This window comes from Rissa tridactyla, chromosome 8, assembly GCF_028500815.1.
Source record: "Rissa tridactyla isolate bRisTri1 chromosome 8, bRisTri1.patW.cur.20221130, whole genome shotgun sequence".
NCBI classification, from domain to species: Eukaryota; Metazoa; Chordata; class Aves; order Charadriiformes; family Laridae; genus Rissa; species Rissa tridactyla.
In genome coordinates, this window is record NC_071473.1 from 7,482,111 (window position 1) to 7,499,738 (window position 17,628).

The 17,628-nt window shown below is 63.3% G+C and overlaps 3 protein-coding genes across 3 annotated transcripts in view; 1 reads left to right on the forward strand and 2 right to left on the reverse strand.

Moving 5' to 3' along the window:
- CASKIN1 (CASK interacting protein 1) overlaps nucleotides 1-1,211 on the reverse strand; it is a 32,311-nt gene extending 31,100 nt beyond the window's left edge. Inside the window, 1 exon segment of the mRNA XM_054212384.1 lies at nucleotides 1,118-1,211. Within this exon segment, the coding sequence (XP_054068359.1) occupies nucleotides 1,118-1,211 (94 nt within the window).
- Nucleotides 1,212-4,051: 2,840 nt separating this feature from the next.
- On the reverse strand, nucleotides 4,052-7,925 carry LOC128914031 (hexosaminidase D-like). The gene is made up of 14 exons (XM_054212553.1): nucleotides 7,869-7,925; nucleotides 7,566-7,662; nucleotides 7,169-7,406; nucleotides 6,909-7,018; nucleotides 6,503-6,590; nucleotides 6,253-6,417; nucleotides 5,969-6,152; nucleotides 5,685-5,756; nucleotides 5,369-5,573; nucleotides 5,191-5,273; nucleotides 4,898-4,976; nucleotides 4,576-4,677; nucleotides 4,338-4,427; nucleotides 4,052-4,235 (listed from the first exon to the last, which is right to left on the reverse strand). The coding sequence occupies exons 2-14, from the start codon at nucleotides 7,658-7,660 to the stop codon at nucleotides 4,052-4,054; spliced, it is 1,695 nt and encodes a 564-aa protein (XP_054068528.1). The 5' UTR covers nucleotides 7,661-7,662; nucleotides 7,869-7,925.
- A 4,445-nt stretch (nucleotides 7,926-12,370) lies between these two features.
- On the forward strand, nucleotides 12,371-17,601 carry MLST8 (MTOR associated protein, LST8 homolog). Its single transcript, XM_054212629.1, has 8 exons — nucleotides 12,371-12,568; nucleotides 12,717-12,768; nucleotides 12,854-13,016; nucleotides 13,106-13,181; nucleotides 15,236-15,388; nucleotides 15,595-15,719; nucleotides 16,157-16,320; nucleotides 16,841-17,601. The coding sequence occupies exons 1-8, from the start codon at nucleotides 12,440-12,442 to the stop codon at nucleotides 16,957-16,959; spliced, it is 981 nt and encodes a 326-aa protein (XP_054068604.1). The 5' UTR covers nucleotides 12,371-12,439; the 3' UTR covers nucleotides 16,960-17,601.
- Nucleotides 17,602-17,628: the final 27 nt, after the last annotated feature.

Consider the following 17,628-nt stretch of genomic DNA (forward strand, 5'->3'; position numbering starts at 1 on the left):
TGCCCACACTCAGGGAGCACTGGGCCCCAGAGGGAGGGACATGAGGTGCAGCAGCAAAGGGGCTGTGTGCCCAGTGACCTGATGCCACATGAGTGCTTCCCACGGTCCCTGCCCGTGCCCAGGGATGGTCCCCAGCCCCCCAGTTCAGCCCCGTGCACCAGGCCTGAAACCTGCGGCTGCATCAGCACCATGAATAATTCAGTCCCGGGTGGAACGCCTCAACAGAGCAGTTATATCGTACAGAGAGCAGATACTCACGGAGCTACACACACGTACACACACACGCACACCCCCGCAGCCTCACGCCTGGGCACATACACCCGGGTGCACACACAGAGACGTGCAATCCCAGCCGCAGAGATGCACCCAGGGAGATACCCATGGAGCCACATCCAAACACCCCCACACGGAGAAACACCAACACAGCCACATCCAAACACACATATGCCACGGTACACACCGATACACAAACACAGACACGCACCCAAACACAGACACACATGCACACCCAGCACGCACGTACACACGCACAGACACGGGCAAATGTGTGCAGGCACCGGCAGCCCCGCTGCACACACGCACAGTCCATGCACACACGCTCCACGCACACGCAGATGCCTCCAGCTCTGCCCTGCCTGCCCGGCCGCAGCCCCCTGCCCATGCCCAGGCCAATCCACCCCCCTCCCGGTGCACCGGCCCGGCCCGGCTCCCCGGAGGCTGCTCCCGGGTGCAGGGCAAGGGCAGCCCGGCCGGTGCCCGGCCGTATCGGGGGTTGCACCGGGGCCGGCGGGGCGATCCTGTGCAGCACCGAGCACCCGCCGGGGATGCTCCGCCGCCGTCAGCCCCCCTTCTCCGGGCTGACCCCCCCGCCCCAACCCGGGGCGCCGCCGGGGGGTACCCGGCACGTTTACGGCCCCCGCCCGCGCCGCACCGGGGAAGGGCCGGAGATGCTCCGGGGCCGGGCAGGGCGGCATCCCGGGCCGGGCCCCGGGAGTAGCGGGCGGGATGCGGGCCCCGAGCCGCCGCACCCGCTGCTGCGATGCCGGTCCGCGCAGCCCCCACCCCAGCCCCACCGGCACCCCCGGCCCGGCCCGGCCCCGCCGCGGCGGCAACTCACTGGCTTTGCCGGGCTTGGGCCTCTGCAGCAGCTTCTGCACGGCCGCGATGTCCTCCGCCTTCACCGCCTGCACCAGCTCCTGGTCCTTGCCCATGGCTCCGCGGCGCCGGGGCTGCCGGCTGCGGGCTCACGGCCCGAGCATCCTCCGCGGCGCGGCGAGGGGCGGGCGGCACGGCGCGGCACGACTCGGCTTGGGCCCCCCCGCCCAGTCCGCTCCGGAGGCGGGGGCGGCGGCGGCGGCGGCGGCGGCGGCGGCGGGCGCCCGGGGCGGGGCGGGGCGCGGCGGGGCGGGGGGGCCGCACCGGGAGCGCGGGGGGGGGGGGGCGAGTTCCGGGGGGAGGGGGCGCACCGGCAGCGCGGGGGGAGGAGGAGGAGGAGAAGGAGGAGGAGGGGGCGGGAGCCGCCCCGGTGCCTGCGGGCGGGGCACGGGGATCCCCCTCCCCAGCGCGGGGGAAGGCGCCGGGGCCCGGGGAGCGCCCCGGTGGGAGCCGCCGCCGCCGCCGCCGCTCCTCAGCCGTGGCGTGTAACGAGCTGGCGGGTCTCTGCCGCCCCGGCAGCCCGGAGGGGAGAGCGGGGAAGCAAGGCTGCTCGGGGCCTCTTCTTCCTTGGGGAGGACCCCCGTGGTGTTGGGGGGGGGGGGGGCAATGACCCCCGGGCTAGAGGAGCGGGGGCTGGCGGCCCGAGCAGAGCCAGCCCCGGCACCCCGTGCTCCCCAGCCCCGCTCCGGGGTGCCCTTCACCGGTCCCCGTCCCGCCGCTCTGCCTGGCCGTTGCAGTCACCGACCGTCAGCCTGTGGTGGCTGATAATGGGAACCAGGCTGGAGCAGCTTTTCAATTTCTTTAAATAAAGCCATTATTACTGCCTAATTTTCCACTTTTATAGACACAATGGCCAGTGACATTCGTCCCCTTCCACTTTTTTATGGCTTAAATGACTGCGACATTAAAGGTGTGGAGGGTGCCTTGTGCTGAGGGCTGAGGATGCTGCTGAACCAGATAGGAAATGGGGCCAGCGATGGACAAGGCATTAATGTGCTAACGGTGCCCAGCCAATGCAGACCACAGCCATCACTTGCACAAAATCATGCCCAAATTTCTGCCCTCCCAGATGGGTTATTGCCTAAAAGCCTTGTGGAGGTCCCAGCTCTGGCAAACCAATGTTGGGACACACGAAAAGCTGGTACCCAGCTGGCCCCTAAAGTGCTGGTCACCGCAGGGCAGTGAGGCAGCCAGCTGCACGGGGACAGGCGGCTGCAGACCTGGGCGAATGCCTGTGGCAGAGGGAAAGATGGAACCAAGCAAACTCTAGACAAACATGAACAAAGCTCCTCCCTGATGCCCCCTGCCCACCTTGTGCTGGCCCATGCCCCCTAAACCGGAGCCCAAGGATGCCCTCCGCAGCCCCTGACTCCCTCCGCAGCCCCCAGCTCCAGGCTGAGCCCCCCCTCAGGGATGGCAGGGTCCGTCTCCTCTCCCCACCCCCACTTTCCAATCCAGGACATTTGGGTTGCCAGCGCGAAACGCCGTCTAATCTGCCCTCTAATCCCGCAGCCTGGCTGTGTGCGGCTGCACGGGGGGCCTGAGCCGGTGCGGGTCTCCCTGGACTGGGGGCTGGGGCTCCGAACGCACCCAGGGGCCCAGGGAGGTCAAGGGCTTCCCTCACATCTGCCACCACTTGATAACAAATGAAGCTCCTCAACAAAGGTCCCTTTGTGCCCCACAGCTCTCCTGCTGGGTTCCCACACCCAGCACCCAGGGACCCAGCACAGACATGAGATGGGGCAGCCCCTGTCCCAATGGCCTCACCAGACACCGGGACCTTTGTGACCAAGCCAGGACACAGGGCAGCAGGGCTGTGTGGGGCTGAGTGGGGTGCACAGAGCCATCCTGACCCTCCTCCCCTGCCCGAGCCAGGCTTTTGCAGAAGGAGCTCCAGACCGCCTCGCGTTTCTGTGGCTCCCTCCGGGCCCTTGCCAAGTCGGGTTGGTCTTTACAGAGCACAAAAATGTGCAGGGAAATGTCTGTGTCGCTGCCCTGCGCACGCTGAGCAGAAAACGGCGCCCTGAACAGGGAGAGCTGTGGGTACGGGGAGGTTTGCCTTTGCCCCCCGCTCTCTGTTGCGAGCATGGGCACTATGGAGGAGCGGGCATGTGGAAACTCTTGCTTGCAGGAGCCGGAGGCACCACTGGCAGCGGGAGGGCTCACCCATGCAGGGGTCCCCCCGCTTCTCCCCCCCCCTACGGCTGCCTTTCTGACAGCCGCAGGCAAGGAGCGTGGCGGAGGGCCCTGCCTGGGCGCGGGAGGCTGGATGGGCCCGGGAGCGCGCGGGGGGCCCCAGGCGCTGGATTAAAGGAGAGGAAGGAAGAGATGAAAGCAACATTTGGAGGATGGCTCAGCTCGGCGCAGGAAGAGAGCGCCGCGCTCGCCCCCCCTCCCAGCGATCAGGGGCTCACAGTGGCAGCCGCTGCTGAAAGCACCCACGGGGTTGGGGAGGGTGCTGAGGGGAGCCTGGCAGAGTCCCCGTGCACCCCGCTCATGCACTGCCCCATCCTGGGTGCCAGCCCTCGCCCGGTGGCATGCACCACCCAGCACCTGCGCCGGGCTGAACCCCGTCCTGCAGGGAGGGCACGGCCGCCCTCGAGGGCAGCACGAAGCACACGGGCATCCCATGGGCTGCCCTCTCCCTGCCCTCCATCATGGCTCTGCCCCGTGGCTGCCAAACCCTCCAGCCTGCACGGGGAGGGGGCAGAGCCGCAGCCCCCACCAGCACCCAGCAGCATCTACGAAAATACTTTATTGTGGAAGTGGGATGTGCAGGAGCTCTCTGTACAGTACAAACCAACAGCAGCAACGCAGTCACCAGCACACAGACACGCAACGGCAGCACCCAAAGCCCACCTTGGAGGGGCAGTGGGAGCCGCAGGGGGGATGGCCCCTATGTCACCTTGGGCCTGGCGTTGAGGCGGATGATGGCCCGGTAGTCTCGCACCAAGTCCCGCAGCTGGTCCAGGTAGGGGTTGATGTTCTCCTCCATCCACTCCTCCACCGTGTCAGGGAAGTAGACCCTCTCCAGGTGGGTGCGCAGGTCACGGACGAAGCTCTCCCAGTCCTCGTGGAGCCTGGCAGGGGGGGAGCGGGGGGTCCAGCTCTCTCCTGCAAGGCACCCCATAGCCAAGCCCGGGGCCCCTCCCAGCCCCACGCAGGCCCCCAGCACCACGTACTTCAGAACCTTGCTGCCGAAGCTCTCCATGTTGCGGGGGTTGCCGAACTGGTGCTTCCGGTGATAGAGGCTGAACCAGCCTTTAATGGCGCTGGGGAGGCATGAGGGGAGTGGGGGCACAGAGGCCACCTGGGGATGGGGAACTGCACGCTGGGCAGGTCCCCTCCCTTGCCAAAACTCTCGTGCTCCAGCCCGGAGGCCAGAGACAGCCAACCCCGCTGCCTCCCACCACCCGTTACCTTTCCTCCTCCAGGGCTTTAAGGATGCTCTCCTTCAGGTGGCCATTAACCTGCTCGACCATGTGGTAGATCTCCGCGCCAGGGAATGCTCCCCTGCCCTCACTGGGGGATAGGACAGAGGAGGAAGAGGTGAGAACCCAACACGTGGGGTGCACCAGTCGTGCCAGGGCTCTGGGCTGGGTGAACCCCAGCACCCTGCATGGCTGGAGGACACCCATCCCTGCCCCAGGTGGGTCTAGGACTGGGGAATTTGGGTAAGCAACCTGCTGCTCCGCTCCAGCGCATCCCTTCTGATGCAACTGGGGGCAGCAGTGCCACGCACCAAGTGCTCTGCTCCAGCTGCATGCTCTGGAAGCCCAGCGCGTCCAGGACCTTCCTCTTTGTCTCTTCTGTGAAGCCCCCTGGGGAGGGCAAGGAGAGGGGCAGAGGGGCCCGGGCCATCCCACTGTCAGGCGTCCCCCGAAACTGGGGGACCTGAAGCTCTCCTTCCCCTGCTTCCCACCCCCCTCCCAGCATCCTTCCCTGCCTGCAGGACAGGGTCTCTGGGTGAGGGACATGGGGGATGAGCCCAGCCGCGAGGGCTGGTCCGGTGCCGGCGGCAGGGGGGTGGCTCACCGTTCACCAGGGTCTGCAGGCAGATGGCCAGGGAGGGGATGCCGACGGGCAGCAGCTCGCAGAGCACCGAGTAGTGGTCGTACCTGCGGAGCGGGGCCAGCCGTGCCATCGTCTCCTGTGCCACTGCCGGCAGGGCCGTGTGGGCACTGGGGAGGGTGGGGGTGCCGCCGTCCCTCACCTCTGCCAGCCGGTGAGGACGATGCCCTGGAAGTGCAGCGGGGCCAGCCGTGGCAGGGCCTGCATCACCTTCAGCCAGCTCAGGTGGTTTTTCAAGTGGTAGCTGAGGGGGGGCCAGGTCTGTGCCGGTCCTGTGGTGCCCTTGAAGGCGCTGGCGAACCACACCGCTTCAAAGCCGCTCTCCGCGTACTTGGTGAGGAATGGCCCTGCAGAGGGACAGGCATGAGCCACCAGTGCCACCACCCACAAGGGGTTAGCGGGGGGGTCACTGGGGGGTGTCCTCCCCGCCAGCCCCCAGAGCCTGCATGCCGCCTTACCGATCTGCTCAGCCTCGAAGTCGGGTGCGTAGAACCACACCACGGGCAAGACATGCTTTGCTATCCCGGACTCTGTGGGGGGAGCAGGGATGGGGACGTGGGCACTGGTGCCAGTGGCATGAGGATGCCTGGGGGTCCTCATGCTCCCCCGAGACCCATGTCCCCACAAGGCCAGGCATGGGCTCCTGCTGGCCACTGGGCAGGACATCTGTCAGGGTGGCCACGTGGACCAGCACAGCCGACCCCCAGCTCAGGTGCCACCACTGCCATCCCCATCCTCTCACCCCGCAGGGCTCCCACGCTGATCTTCCTCAGCATGTCGTCCCACATGAGCGCCCGCAGCCCCCTGTACTGCGTGGCGATGAAGCTCAGCACCTCCTTGATGTGCTTCAGGTACATGGTCCCCGTGTCACCCCTGTTGTGGCTCATCCAGTTCTTGGAGTCCATCCCCTCTCCGAGATGGAAGACCTGGATTTAGGGGGGAAAAGGTGGATGCTCAGCACCCCTGGGAGCACACCTGTGAGTGCCCAGGGCGAGGGCTGGGGTCCCTGCATGGCCCATTGCCCACCTCATCCGCGCCGATGTGGATCCAGGTGGAGCGCCTGTGCTTCTCGATCACCTGTGACAAGATGCTCTTGAGCAGGGCCAGGGTGTCGGGGATGTGGGGGTTGAAGCTGTTGGGGAAGCGCTCGACCTCCCGCAGGTGCTGGTACTTCTCGTGCTTGAGGATGAACTGCGCGGGAGGAGCCATCAGGGGCGAGTTTCCAGGCCATGGGCCAAGGGGATATAGGATGAGGAGCAGGAATGGGACCCCCTACCTCCACATGCCCAAAGGTCTGCACCAGGGGAACCACCTCCAGCTTGTGGAGCTCGGCCAGCTGCTGGATCCGCTCGATGTCCTCCTCGCTGGGAGGGCAGGGACAGGCTCACCAGGGGATGCCAGGGCAGAGGGCAGAGTGTGAGGGCACTCCCTCCTCCTTCTCCTCCTCCGGCACCCTGCCCGTGTAGCCCTGGCCACCCCATGCCTGTGTGGACTTTACTATGGGGACACAAATATTGACCCGGCGGGGCAGGGAGCTGGTCTGATGGCGGCACAGCCCGGCACTCTGACCACGGTTATCACGGGTCCAGGTGGGTCACACCCAGCCTCTGGCACACTGGGACCTGCCAGGGCTGCACCGAGTCGGCAGCCCCCGGCCAGCTCAGCACGCAGCTCCGGCTCACCTGTAAGCATACGGGGACTTGAGGATTTCCAGCTCCCCCTTGAAGGGGAACATGTCCTCGTACTCAATGAGGATGCCGTTGGCTCCCAGCTGGGACAGGAGGGGGAACACCTGTGGGGCAGGCAGGGTGGACTCAGACGGTGGGGACGGCACAGTCCCTGGGGACCAGCAGGGACAGCCAGCAGGTCGAGCCTTGCTCTGCCTCTGCCCGCTCGGCACGTCCCTCCCTGGCGCCTCCCGCCAGTCCCTGGGCATCCTCACCTGCTCCAGGTAGGAGACCCTGGGCGCAGCTCCCTTGAGGTCCAGGTGGACCAGCCTCATCTCGGTGGCGCTGGCATCCCTGGGGACCTGCTGCCCAGGCTCTTGCCTTGGGGCCGTTATCTTTGCCACGGGGATCTTCACAACCTGGCTCTGGGGGCCGGCGTCCAGGATGGTGTCACCCGTGTCCCCCCAGAACCCGCTGTCCTTGCTGACGTGCTTGTGCAGCTCCAGGGTAAAGCTGCAGGGAGTGGAGCAGGGCTGGGGGTGCCGCGGGGCATGGGGGCACCAGCTGCCCCCCAGCACCAGGCCCCCATGCAGGCATGGCCCAAGGGCTCCCCACAGACCCCGACCCCACTGGGGACACCCAACCACACCTGGGGTCCTGCTGTCACCTCACCTGTCGCGGAAGAGGAACTTGATGCCGGCCAAGGCCACGAGGAGCAGCACGACGAGGCGCAGCAGGTTCAGCCTGTGGCTCCGCTGGAAGGCCATCTCTGCGGGGCACACACAGGGGTCCGGCCATGCAGCAGCACCCCGAGGGACCCTGGGCACAGGTGACCCCGCGCAGCCCCACGTACCATGCCCTGCTCCCCTGACCAAGGCAGCATAAGACCCAGAGAAAGGGGACACAGAAGACACCCCTCCCACCACCCTGGTCCCCGTCAGAGACATGCCCCTGGTGCGCCCATGTCCCTCTTACCTCATGTGCCCCAGCACGGGGCCAGTGGCCAGACCTGCCTTTGCCTCTGCCTGCAAGGGCACAGCCTCCTTGGGCTCTGCCAGCACAGGAACAAACACAGCGGTGGCTGCAGGGCAGGTCCCCACTGGGGGATCCCCTTGAGCTGCCGTGTCACCTCCGAGAGGAGGGCTGTGTCACGGGGCGGCTGGGTGGGGTGGCATCACAGGGTGGGCACAGGGCAGCCAGGTCCCGGCCAGGCACGGGAGGTGACACCCCTGCAGATGGAGGAGAGGTGGTCAGTGACCTCCAGGACACGCTGGGCTGCTCCAAGGATGGGCATGAGCATGGGCACCAGCATGGGCACCACCAGCGTGAGGGCGGCAGCCTGGATTCCCCCAGCACCCACAGGGACAGGCACACGCCGTGCGCAGCCAACAGCATCTGCCCAGAGAGGTAAATCCCACCCGGCACCATGGAAAGGAAGGGGCATGAGCTGCTTCACCCAGTGGAAAATAACCTCGGAGCAGGGCAGGAGCCCAGCAGGATCCGTCCACCTGGGGTTAGAGCTTGGCAAGAGGAGCTGCCACTTTCCCTGCAGAGGGGGAGAGGGACGAGGGTGCTGCCGCTGCCGGGGGCTGCGAAACACAGCACTGCGCAGGGGGAGGCTGGGCTGGTCAAACCGATGTATTATCCCTCATGGGATATGTAGGACAGGCCACGCAGGGTGCAGGGAAGAGCTCGTGTCAAAGAGCTGTCACCATTAAGATTAATAAAATTCATCTGAAATCTTTTTTTCCTAAACCAATTTTGAGAACTCCTGAGATGGGGATCTACCAATTCAGAGGAAAGTGAGACCCAAACCAAGGGCAGTCTCTGCAGGGGAGGGGGCAGCAGGTGCCCCTTCCCTGGTGCCCCCCACAGCCACAGCTCAAGGGGTTGTGCAGAGATTTGTACCCGCTGGTGCATGACCAGCCCGGACACCGAGACCCACAGCAGCATCCCGTGTGGCACCGTGGCTGCGGCGGGAGATGCTCAGCCAGGCCAGACCCCATTGAGCAGCAGCACCAGGGGCACTGCCACAACCGGGGACACTGCTCCCGTGAGCCCCGGGGAGCCACCAACCTCTGCAGCCCCAACACAACCCCCTGGGAAAGGGTGGCATTGCAGTGGAGAACGCCAAGGACAGCCTGTGCCCCCTGCTCCTGCAGCCCCCTCGGGGCTCCTCCTTGCCCAGGTGACAAGGGGACAGCGTGACGCCTGCTCCCACCCCGGGGAACCCAGAGCCACCCTACTGTGGGCAGCACATCTCCCATGGTCCCTGCAGCACAACGGGCAGGAGGCAGCACGAATCCTCCTGGAAGCTGCACACAAGAAGCACTAACATAATTTCTGCCCTTTTTTCCCCTTTTTTGGCAATTCTGGCGTGTGTGGCAAGGCAGGGATGGGGCAGCGCATCAGCACCCCTGGGCAGCCCCCCAGCCCGGCAGCCACTGTGGGCGCCGGGGCAACTGCTACCAGCCCTTTTAGTGACTTGCCACCCAAACACGCTGAAGTTTAGGGTTAAATTACACGTTGCCAGATTTGGGAACTGAAAAGCAGATTTTGGCTCCTGCCGGCGCCCAAGCGGCTCAGCTGATCGCGAGGGTTTTGTTTGTGTTGCCAGAGCAGTGGCACCGGGGGAGAGCCGCGCTGAGCCGCCCTGCGCCTCCGGCTCTGAATGAGCCCTTTTGCTAGACACAGCCCTAATCCCTGCCGACACGCTCCTCCTGCACACTGCCACGGGGCACAGGGCGGGCACCACGGCCGGGACCCTTGGCGTGTCCTGCAGAGCCAGCGCGGGACGTGCTGTGCCCAGAGCACGAGGCCCCAGCAAGGCCACATTGCGGGGCAGGGCAGCACCATGCAGGAGGGAGCTGGAGCATCCCTGCTCCGTCCCCGTCACCCGGTACCCATGGGTACCCAGTCCCCTGGTGCTTACACACAGGAGGCAGGGCAGGAGCCTATTTTTGGGGCAGTTTGTGCCCACGCTGTCCCCTGTGCTCATGTCCCTACGTGAAAAACATGCCTTATGCTCGGCGCTGCACCTGCTGTGCTGCAGGGGACAAACACAGCACCCGCTCCTTGCCCTGCCTGTCCCTGCTGCATTTCCATCCCGCCCGGCCCTGGATGCTCCTGGCAGCTCCAGCACAGCCCAGCAGGGTTGTGCCAGGCTGGGGATGGCTGCCAGCCCAGGGCTCACCTCTGATGGGTGCACGGGAAGAGAGGGGAGATCCACGGCCCCCAGGCACGGGGCAGGCGGGAGCAGGGAGCCCAGCACCCAGGAAGGCCATAAATATGCAAAGTGCTAATCATGCTGTCATGGGAACACAGCGCCTGATCGGAACGGGGATAAATATTTAGACAGACGCTGTCAGCTCGCCAGGATTTGGCGTTTTTAATATATGTTATCTTATTTAAAGAACAGGTTTCCAGGGCTTGAGCATCCCTGGCACAGGCCAGGCGAGGGCAGGCGGGATGGGCGTACGCCAGCAGTGGGGCGCAGCACCGAGGGGTGATGAGGGGCAGCCACGATTCTGTGTCCCTGTGCCGACAGGAGATCCCTTCGCAGCGAGGGCTCGGCTGATTGATGCCGCTGGTCCAACCCAGCATCTCGCCGCTAGCACCCGCTATATTTATTAATTTGACATCTTCCACTGACAACCCTTTGGGGACAGGGCTGGCATAGTCCCTCGGAGGCTGGGAAGAGCCCATGGCTCCTCACAACCAGACAGCCTGACTCAACTCTCTTAGCAGCTGCTGTGTGAGGAGGGGGCTGGGCCCTCGACCCCTCCCCTGCCTCCACGCAGCCCACATGGGTTTTGCTTCCAGCTCCCGGAAACCAGCCCAGCTCCCTGCTTACCTTCGCGAGCCAGGAGAGGAGAATGGAAGCAAACCCAAACCTCAGCCTGGAGAGAGCAGGGTCACAGGGAGGACAGAGATGGGGTGGCAGGTGCTGACCGCAGCCCACGGGCCAGTGGAGAGGGTTTTGGGTGCCACCGCAGGGTCTGCATGCTGCCCGGCTGCCCACCGCCCTGCTCCAGCATTCCCCAGCCATTGCCATGCCAAACCCTCGCTCCCGTCGGCGACGACGGTGCGGCCGTGGGAAGAGTGACGCCGCTCCGTGCACACTCATGTGCATGCTCACGCGCTTCCAGAGCCTTCCTCGGTCAGCCCAGAAGAGAATGTCCCTGTCCCTCGCACCCAGCCCGGGTTTCCCCCGTGGGATGAGCTACCCGTCGCCAGGGGCCACGGCATTGCAGCCCCATGGCTAGGGGCTCCTGCGTGGGAAGGTTGCAGACCGTCCCCCCCCGCGGGACTACAGCCCCCACGGCAGCAGGAGGGAACTGCTCCCCTGGCCCCCGGACAGAGGTGTCCCCTGTTCCCGCTCCGGGACGCTGGGGCACACCCAGCACAACCCTTGGGCATGGGGAGGGGGGGGCTTTCCGCATCCCACCCAGCCCAATGCGCTGCCGGGGCTCCACCCGCAAGCCTGGGGCACCCCGAGCCGCGCTCCCCCGCGCCACGGTACCCCTCGGGCATCCCTGCATCCCACGGCAACCTGCAGGCTCCGCTGGGCATCCCTGCGGCACCGGTCCCCACTGCGGCACCGGGCATCCCCCCGAGCATCCCTGCATCCGCCCGAGCATCCCTGCGGCACCGGGCATCCCTGCATCCCCGTTCCCTTCTGCGGCCCCGAGCATCCCCGGCCCTTACCGGCAGGTGCGGGGCCGCCGCGGGCACGGCCGGGAGCGGACGCGGGCACGGACCGCCGCCGCCGCTCCGCTCTTAAAGGGCCCGGGCGGCGCCGGTGCCGCGGGCGCTGCGGCGGTGCGGTGCGGGGCCGAGGCCGAGCGGCAAGGGAGGAGGGATGCTGCGGCTCCCGCTACCCGCCGTGCGCAGCGGGGCGGCACCGGTAGGGCGGGGACGGTGCCACACGCCCCAGTGCGACACCCGCACGGCGGGGGACACCGGCACAGGGCGGAGACGCCGCTCTCCCTGCCTCGGGGTGGCACCGACCCAGAGGGTTGGCCGTGCCCTGTGTGTGCCAGGTGTGTGCCCGCCCCGTGTGCCCGGTGCCCGCCCGGTGCCCGACCTCCCCGCGGTGCTCGGCGCTGCACAACCGCCCTCGGCGCTGCGCCCCCTCGCGGCGCGGCTGGAACCGGGCTCCCGCTCCCGCCCCCCCCCTCCTCCCCGTGCCCCGTGGTCTCGCCTCATCCCCCCCCCACTCCCCGCACGTTAGTATCGCCCGCCGCCGCGCTCGTGCGCATGCGCCCTCCGGCGGACGAGGCTGCGCGCTGAGGCGGGGCGCCGTGCGCATGCGCAGCCGCAGCCCCGGGGTCCCGGCGCATGCGCAGAGTGAGCCGTGCCCCTGCGCCGGCCGCGGCCGCCGGTACCGGCAGAGAGCGGGGGAGGGGCGGGCTCCGGGCTCCCCCGCGGGACCAGTGCACGGGGGGGGGGCGGGCGTGGGCAGGGACCGGGACCGGGACCGGGACCGGGGACCGGGTGAAGGCGTGGGGGGGAAGAGGGGCTGAACGGGCCCCGGAGGCGGCACCATGAACGCCGCGCAGGGCACGGTGGGCAGCGACCCCGTTATCCTGGCCACGGCCGGCTACGACCACACGGTGCGGTTCTGGCAGGCGCACAGCGGCATCTGCACCCGCACCGTCCAGCACCAGGACTCCGTATCCTTCACCGGGGCCCGGCGGGGCCGCTCCTCCGCCCCACCGGCACCGTTAGCTCGGTGTCACCCCCCGCGGTTGGGAGCACCCTGTCTCACCGGGCGGGTCCCGGCTGCTGCTTCTTCTTACCGACCTTAACGGGCGCCTGCAGCAGGTGAACGCGCTGGAGATCACACCAGACCGGAGCATGATCGCTGCCGCAGGTGAGCCCACCCGGCCCCCTGCCGCCCCGGGCACCGGCACCGGGCAGGGGGACGGTGGTCACCCCCTGCCCGGTCCTGTCTGCAGGCTACCAGCACATCCGCATGTACGATCTCAACTCCAACAACCCCAACCCCGTCATTAACTACGACGGCGTGAGCAAGAACATCACCTCCGTGGGCTTCCACGAGGACGGGCGGTGGATGTACACGGGGGGGGAGGACTGCATGGCCAGGATCTGGGACCTGAGGTGGGTGTCCCCCCTCCAGCAGCACCCCAGAGGTGGCAGAGCTGATTGCACGCTGTTAAATGTGCTCCTTTCGCACCATTTTGTTGCAGGTCTCGTAACCTCCAGTGTCAGCGGATTTTCCAGGTGAACGCTCCTATTAACTGTGTCTGCCTGCACCCCAACCAGGTGAGCACTGGCTCCTCCGCGATTTCCCAGCTCCTGCTTTGCCGTGCCTCCTCCAGGTAGACCTGAGGGGCTGCGGAGTCTTACTCTGGCAAATGCGGCAAAAAATCTGGGGCTGGGAGAGGGTGGCCTTCCTGGTGGCACAGACCCGCGAGCTCTCGGTGGCGTTGCTGGACAAGCAGCCGCCAGCTTCCCGCACCCGGGCTGCTGCTAGGAGCTTTGGGTCAGTGTGGGAACACAGCCCGCGTGTCACAGGAGCTGCCACGACAGACACCAACGTTGCTTTGTGCGGTGGAGGAAACCTCCCCGAGCAGCGGCGCTGGGAGCGAGCAGGTACCGCGGGCTCACGTTGTGCCTGCAGCAGGCATCCATGCTGCAGCCCGCGGGCTTTGTCCGCTGAGCTCGTTTGCCAGCTGGCGTGTTTGTGCTAATTACCTGGTGGCTGTTGCAAAGGGAGGGCGTAGCGGCTGCGCTGAGCCTCTCATCCCGTAGGAGGGGACACTCCTTTGGGGCCATCTCTGTCCCAAGAACATAACCAAGGGGATGTGATGGGAGCGGAACGGGTGGCACAGCGTGGGCTGGGAAGCTTGAGGGTGGCACCGCTGCGAAGAAAAAGCATCTCAGGGCCAGTGGCGCCCGTTACCTTTAGGACTTTGGTCAGATTTGCTCAAGATTCTCCCGTTGGTTCAGACGCTGTTGATAAACAGGGGGATGGCAGGGGCTTGGGAAACGAGGCTGAAAGGGAGCGCGGTGCATTAGAGGGGACGGCGGTGAAAATCAATACGTATCATTGCAGTGTTAATAAGCCGTCTGGTCCATTTTGTATTCACAGCGCTGCAGGGTTTGATTGCAGACATGGCAGTGTGAACCTTGTGAAAAGCTGACTAATAGAAACGTTTCTTTGTGCATTTGATTTTGCAAGGTTTAATTTTGCAAGTCCAGCATTTCAGACCAGATTTGAGATCAATCTTTGGACCAGAGTTTACCCAAATGCTGCTGATGCTCCTATAGTGCTGCGTTGTGAGAATGTATTGCGTTAAAACAAATGCTGTTGTACATACATCTTACATGTGACATAATCACTAACCAAGATGCTGCCGCGTTGCAGAAGTGTTGGTTTGTGAGCAGAACACGGTAAACGAGTCCAAAGGTGGCAGTATTTATTCAGATAACTCTGGATTGCTCTGCAGTCTCCTGCTTCAGCATTGCTCATCCAGTTATCCGAGAGAGATTTCTCATGGCCTGGGAAAAGCCGTGATGGCTTTAGCAATTGCACTTACACCTGTAAAGAGCGGGCTAAGGACTGAGGTGTCCAGAAGATGCTTCTGCGCTGCGCAGTCAGCTAAATGTATCGAGTGATGGTTGTCTTCCTCAGAAAAAAGCCTTTGATCACAGGTACAGGATTAGCTGTGCCTGATGACCTGATCTCCTCTAGGGATTCTGCTAAAAATATGGACAGCGCAAGACTGTCGATAAAAGCCCTGGTTTTAGTGGAGAGCCGCCAGCATTATCTTGTGCTCTGAGCACAGGATCGGAGCCAGAACTCCTGCCCTTCAGCTGGCTCTTGTCCTTCCCCTGAGAAGGGGAGAGAGAGAAAAATCCATTTAGGCTTGTGTTTTTCAGGTATCTGTACACTCTTGAGTGCTTCAGTTGTTCACTGGCCAACTCGTGTCTTAATGCCCGCTTCTCAGACGTGCTGAAAATAATTTGGCTTCTGTGGATGTTGTTTGGAGCTGTAGCGGTTCTGGAAATCAGGCAGCCGCTGTCTGCTCTGGGGTTTATAAAATTAGCAAACACTTCTGGAAAGGTAAACAGCCTTTTTGCAGAGTGTAACGTGAGATTAGTGCTCTGATGGCTCTCAGCGTACAGGAGTGGTCATCAGGCTGCTGGAGCTCTGAAACAGCCTTGTGCTGGGGAAATAAATAGGCAAAACAGGACCCTGATGCTTAAAACCAGAGCAGGGCTCCACGCGGTGCTGCACGGGCACAATCTGGGCATCGGCTTGGGGCTGCTGCTCGTGGGGTTCTCAGAGAGACGAGGCTGCTGTTTTCCTGCAGGCAGAGCTAATTGTGGGTGATCAGAGCGGTGCCATTCACATCTGGGACCTGAAGACAGACCACAACGAGCAGCTGATTCCAGAGCCCGAAGTTTCCGTGAATTCAGTTCACATCGACCCCGATGCCAGTTACATGGCGGCTGTCAACAGCTCGGTGAGCTCCGATGGCCTCGAACGCGGGATAGGATTTACGGTGCTCCGGCAGCTGCTGGGCTGTGCCTCCCGTGGGCAGAGGCAGATGGTTTGCACGTACCAGCTTTGCCCTGGCTTTGCTGTGCCGTGGTTGGACGTGGACAGACTGGGTTGCTTTTGGGTGGGTGAGCACCAGCCCTGGCCACACATCCCCCTGTCTCGCCGCAGGGAAATTGCTACGTGTGGAACCTGACGGGCGGCATCGGAGAGGAGGTGACCCAGCTGATCCCCAAGACCAAGATCCCAGCTCACAACCGCTATGCCCTTCAGTGCAAGTTCAGCCCCGACTCCACGTGAGTGTGTGCCAGCCCCTCACCTACCTTTCCTGGCAGGCAGAGACCAGCTGTGCCTCCAGCTGTTGGCTGATGCTGGTTCCACATGGGACCATGCAGATTCCCCAGGGAGGAGCGGGACAGGACACACTGGGACTGGGTTGCTGTCAGGGGCATCCCAGCCTCGTGCACCGGAATTTCGGTGAGCTTTGCTGCCACGAGCTGTTCTTACACCTGGGATCGAATTGCTGATCTCGGAGAGCAAAGTGGTGAATTCTGCGTACTCCGTCACTGAGTCTGGCTTGAATCTCGTAAGGCAGATGACATAGGTGTAAAGAAATCTCATCACAATGAATGCAGGTCTCCAGTTGATTACTGCTCCAGGCCCCCATTAACAAGAGGCCCTTAGGTGGACAGCGTGACTAATAAGGTTGCCCTCACATTTCTCTTCCTTGCAGGCTCTTGGCTACATGTTCTGCAGATCAAACTTGTAAGATCTGGAGGACTTCAAACTTCTCTCTGATGACAGAGCTGAGCATTAAGAGCAATAACCCAGGGGAAACGTCCCGGGGCTGGATGTGGGACTGCGCGTTCTCCGGGGACTCCCAGTACATTGTCACAGGTGAGGTGCTGCTGCACTCCTGCCCTTGGCCCACCGCTTGATTTGGGCTACGCCAGGCCCCCAGCAGCAGGGCCTGCACTAGCACAGGGCTTAGCGGTTTCTCTAACTGGGACATTGCCAAATGCTGGTGCACCAGTATGTGCGAGGAGACAACACCCAGCCTCGCGCCTGCAGCGCAGTCTGGTAACTCCCGTAAGCATTTTGCCTGTGCTACAATAGGGCATCTGTTTAAACTGGAGAGATGATCTTCCTGTGTGCACTTTATTTCACCTGGTAGCAGCGCTGCTTGCCGTACGCAGCATGACAATCCCTTCAAAACATGTAATTTCCACAGTAACTTCTCTTTGAAATAATTAAAATCTTACGTAATACAGAAATGCGCTAAGCTTGCTCCCTTACCCGTCATCAACAGCCCTAATAATGGTGTTGAATGAAGCAGGAGAGAAGTCTTAGAATAATAAAATAAAAGTTTAAAGGGTAATGCAATACATCCCGCTCCTCTCTTCCCTTTCTGTTCCAGCCTCCTCTGATAACTTGGCCAGACTTTGGTGTGTGGAGACGGGAGAGATCAAGAGGGAATACAGCGGCCACCAGAAAGCAGTCGTCTGCCTTGCTTTCAATGACAGCGTGTTGGGATAACGGTCACGTGTGGGAAGGAAAGGACATCTGCTTGTTTTCCCTTGTCTTACAGTGGCAAGGACCCTCTCTGGAGCCCGAGACATGCACTTGTAACCATCCCCTCCTCTGGTGGAGAGGGCTCGGTCTCTGGCAGAAGCAGCTGCATCTGCTTGGAGTGAGACCAGGCTTCAGCTCCGAGCAGATCATTACCGAAACGCGTGTGGCCTCTAAGGGAGGCCGCTTGGACAAAAGGGAATGGGAGAGGGAGGCACAGCCCCACTGAGGGGAGCTGGGTATGGTTCGGCTGGAGGAATCCCTGTGGCATCGGCTGCTGACAGCTTTGTGTTGTTCTTGTACCCCAAAGTGGAAAAAAAAAAAAATACCAGCCTTTCTACGTGACGGCATTGGCTGAGCAAAGAGAGGAAAGGCAGCTGTTGTCTTGTTTTGCAATCCCTTTATTCAAAGTGTATTTCACAGACTTGGAGAGCTGCACTCTTATAAAGCCAACCGCCCCCAACAAATGTAATAACCTTGTGTTGAACAGGGCCTGTAGCCACAAAACACTAGCTGCTCCACGTGATTCCTCTAGGCCTGGATCTCCTAATACCTACGAACAAGATGCAGCCCTGGAGCACAGCTGCAAATAAAGTGTCTGTGCTGACAGTGCTGAGCCGAGTCCTGTTATTTTTC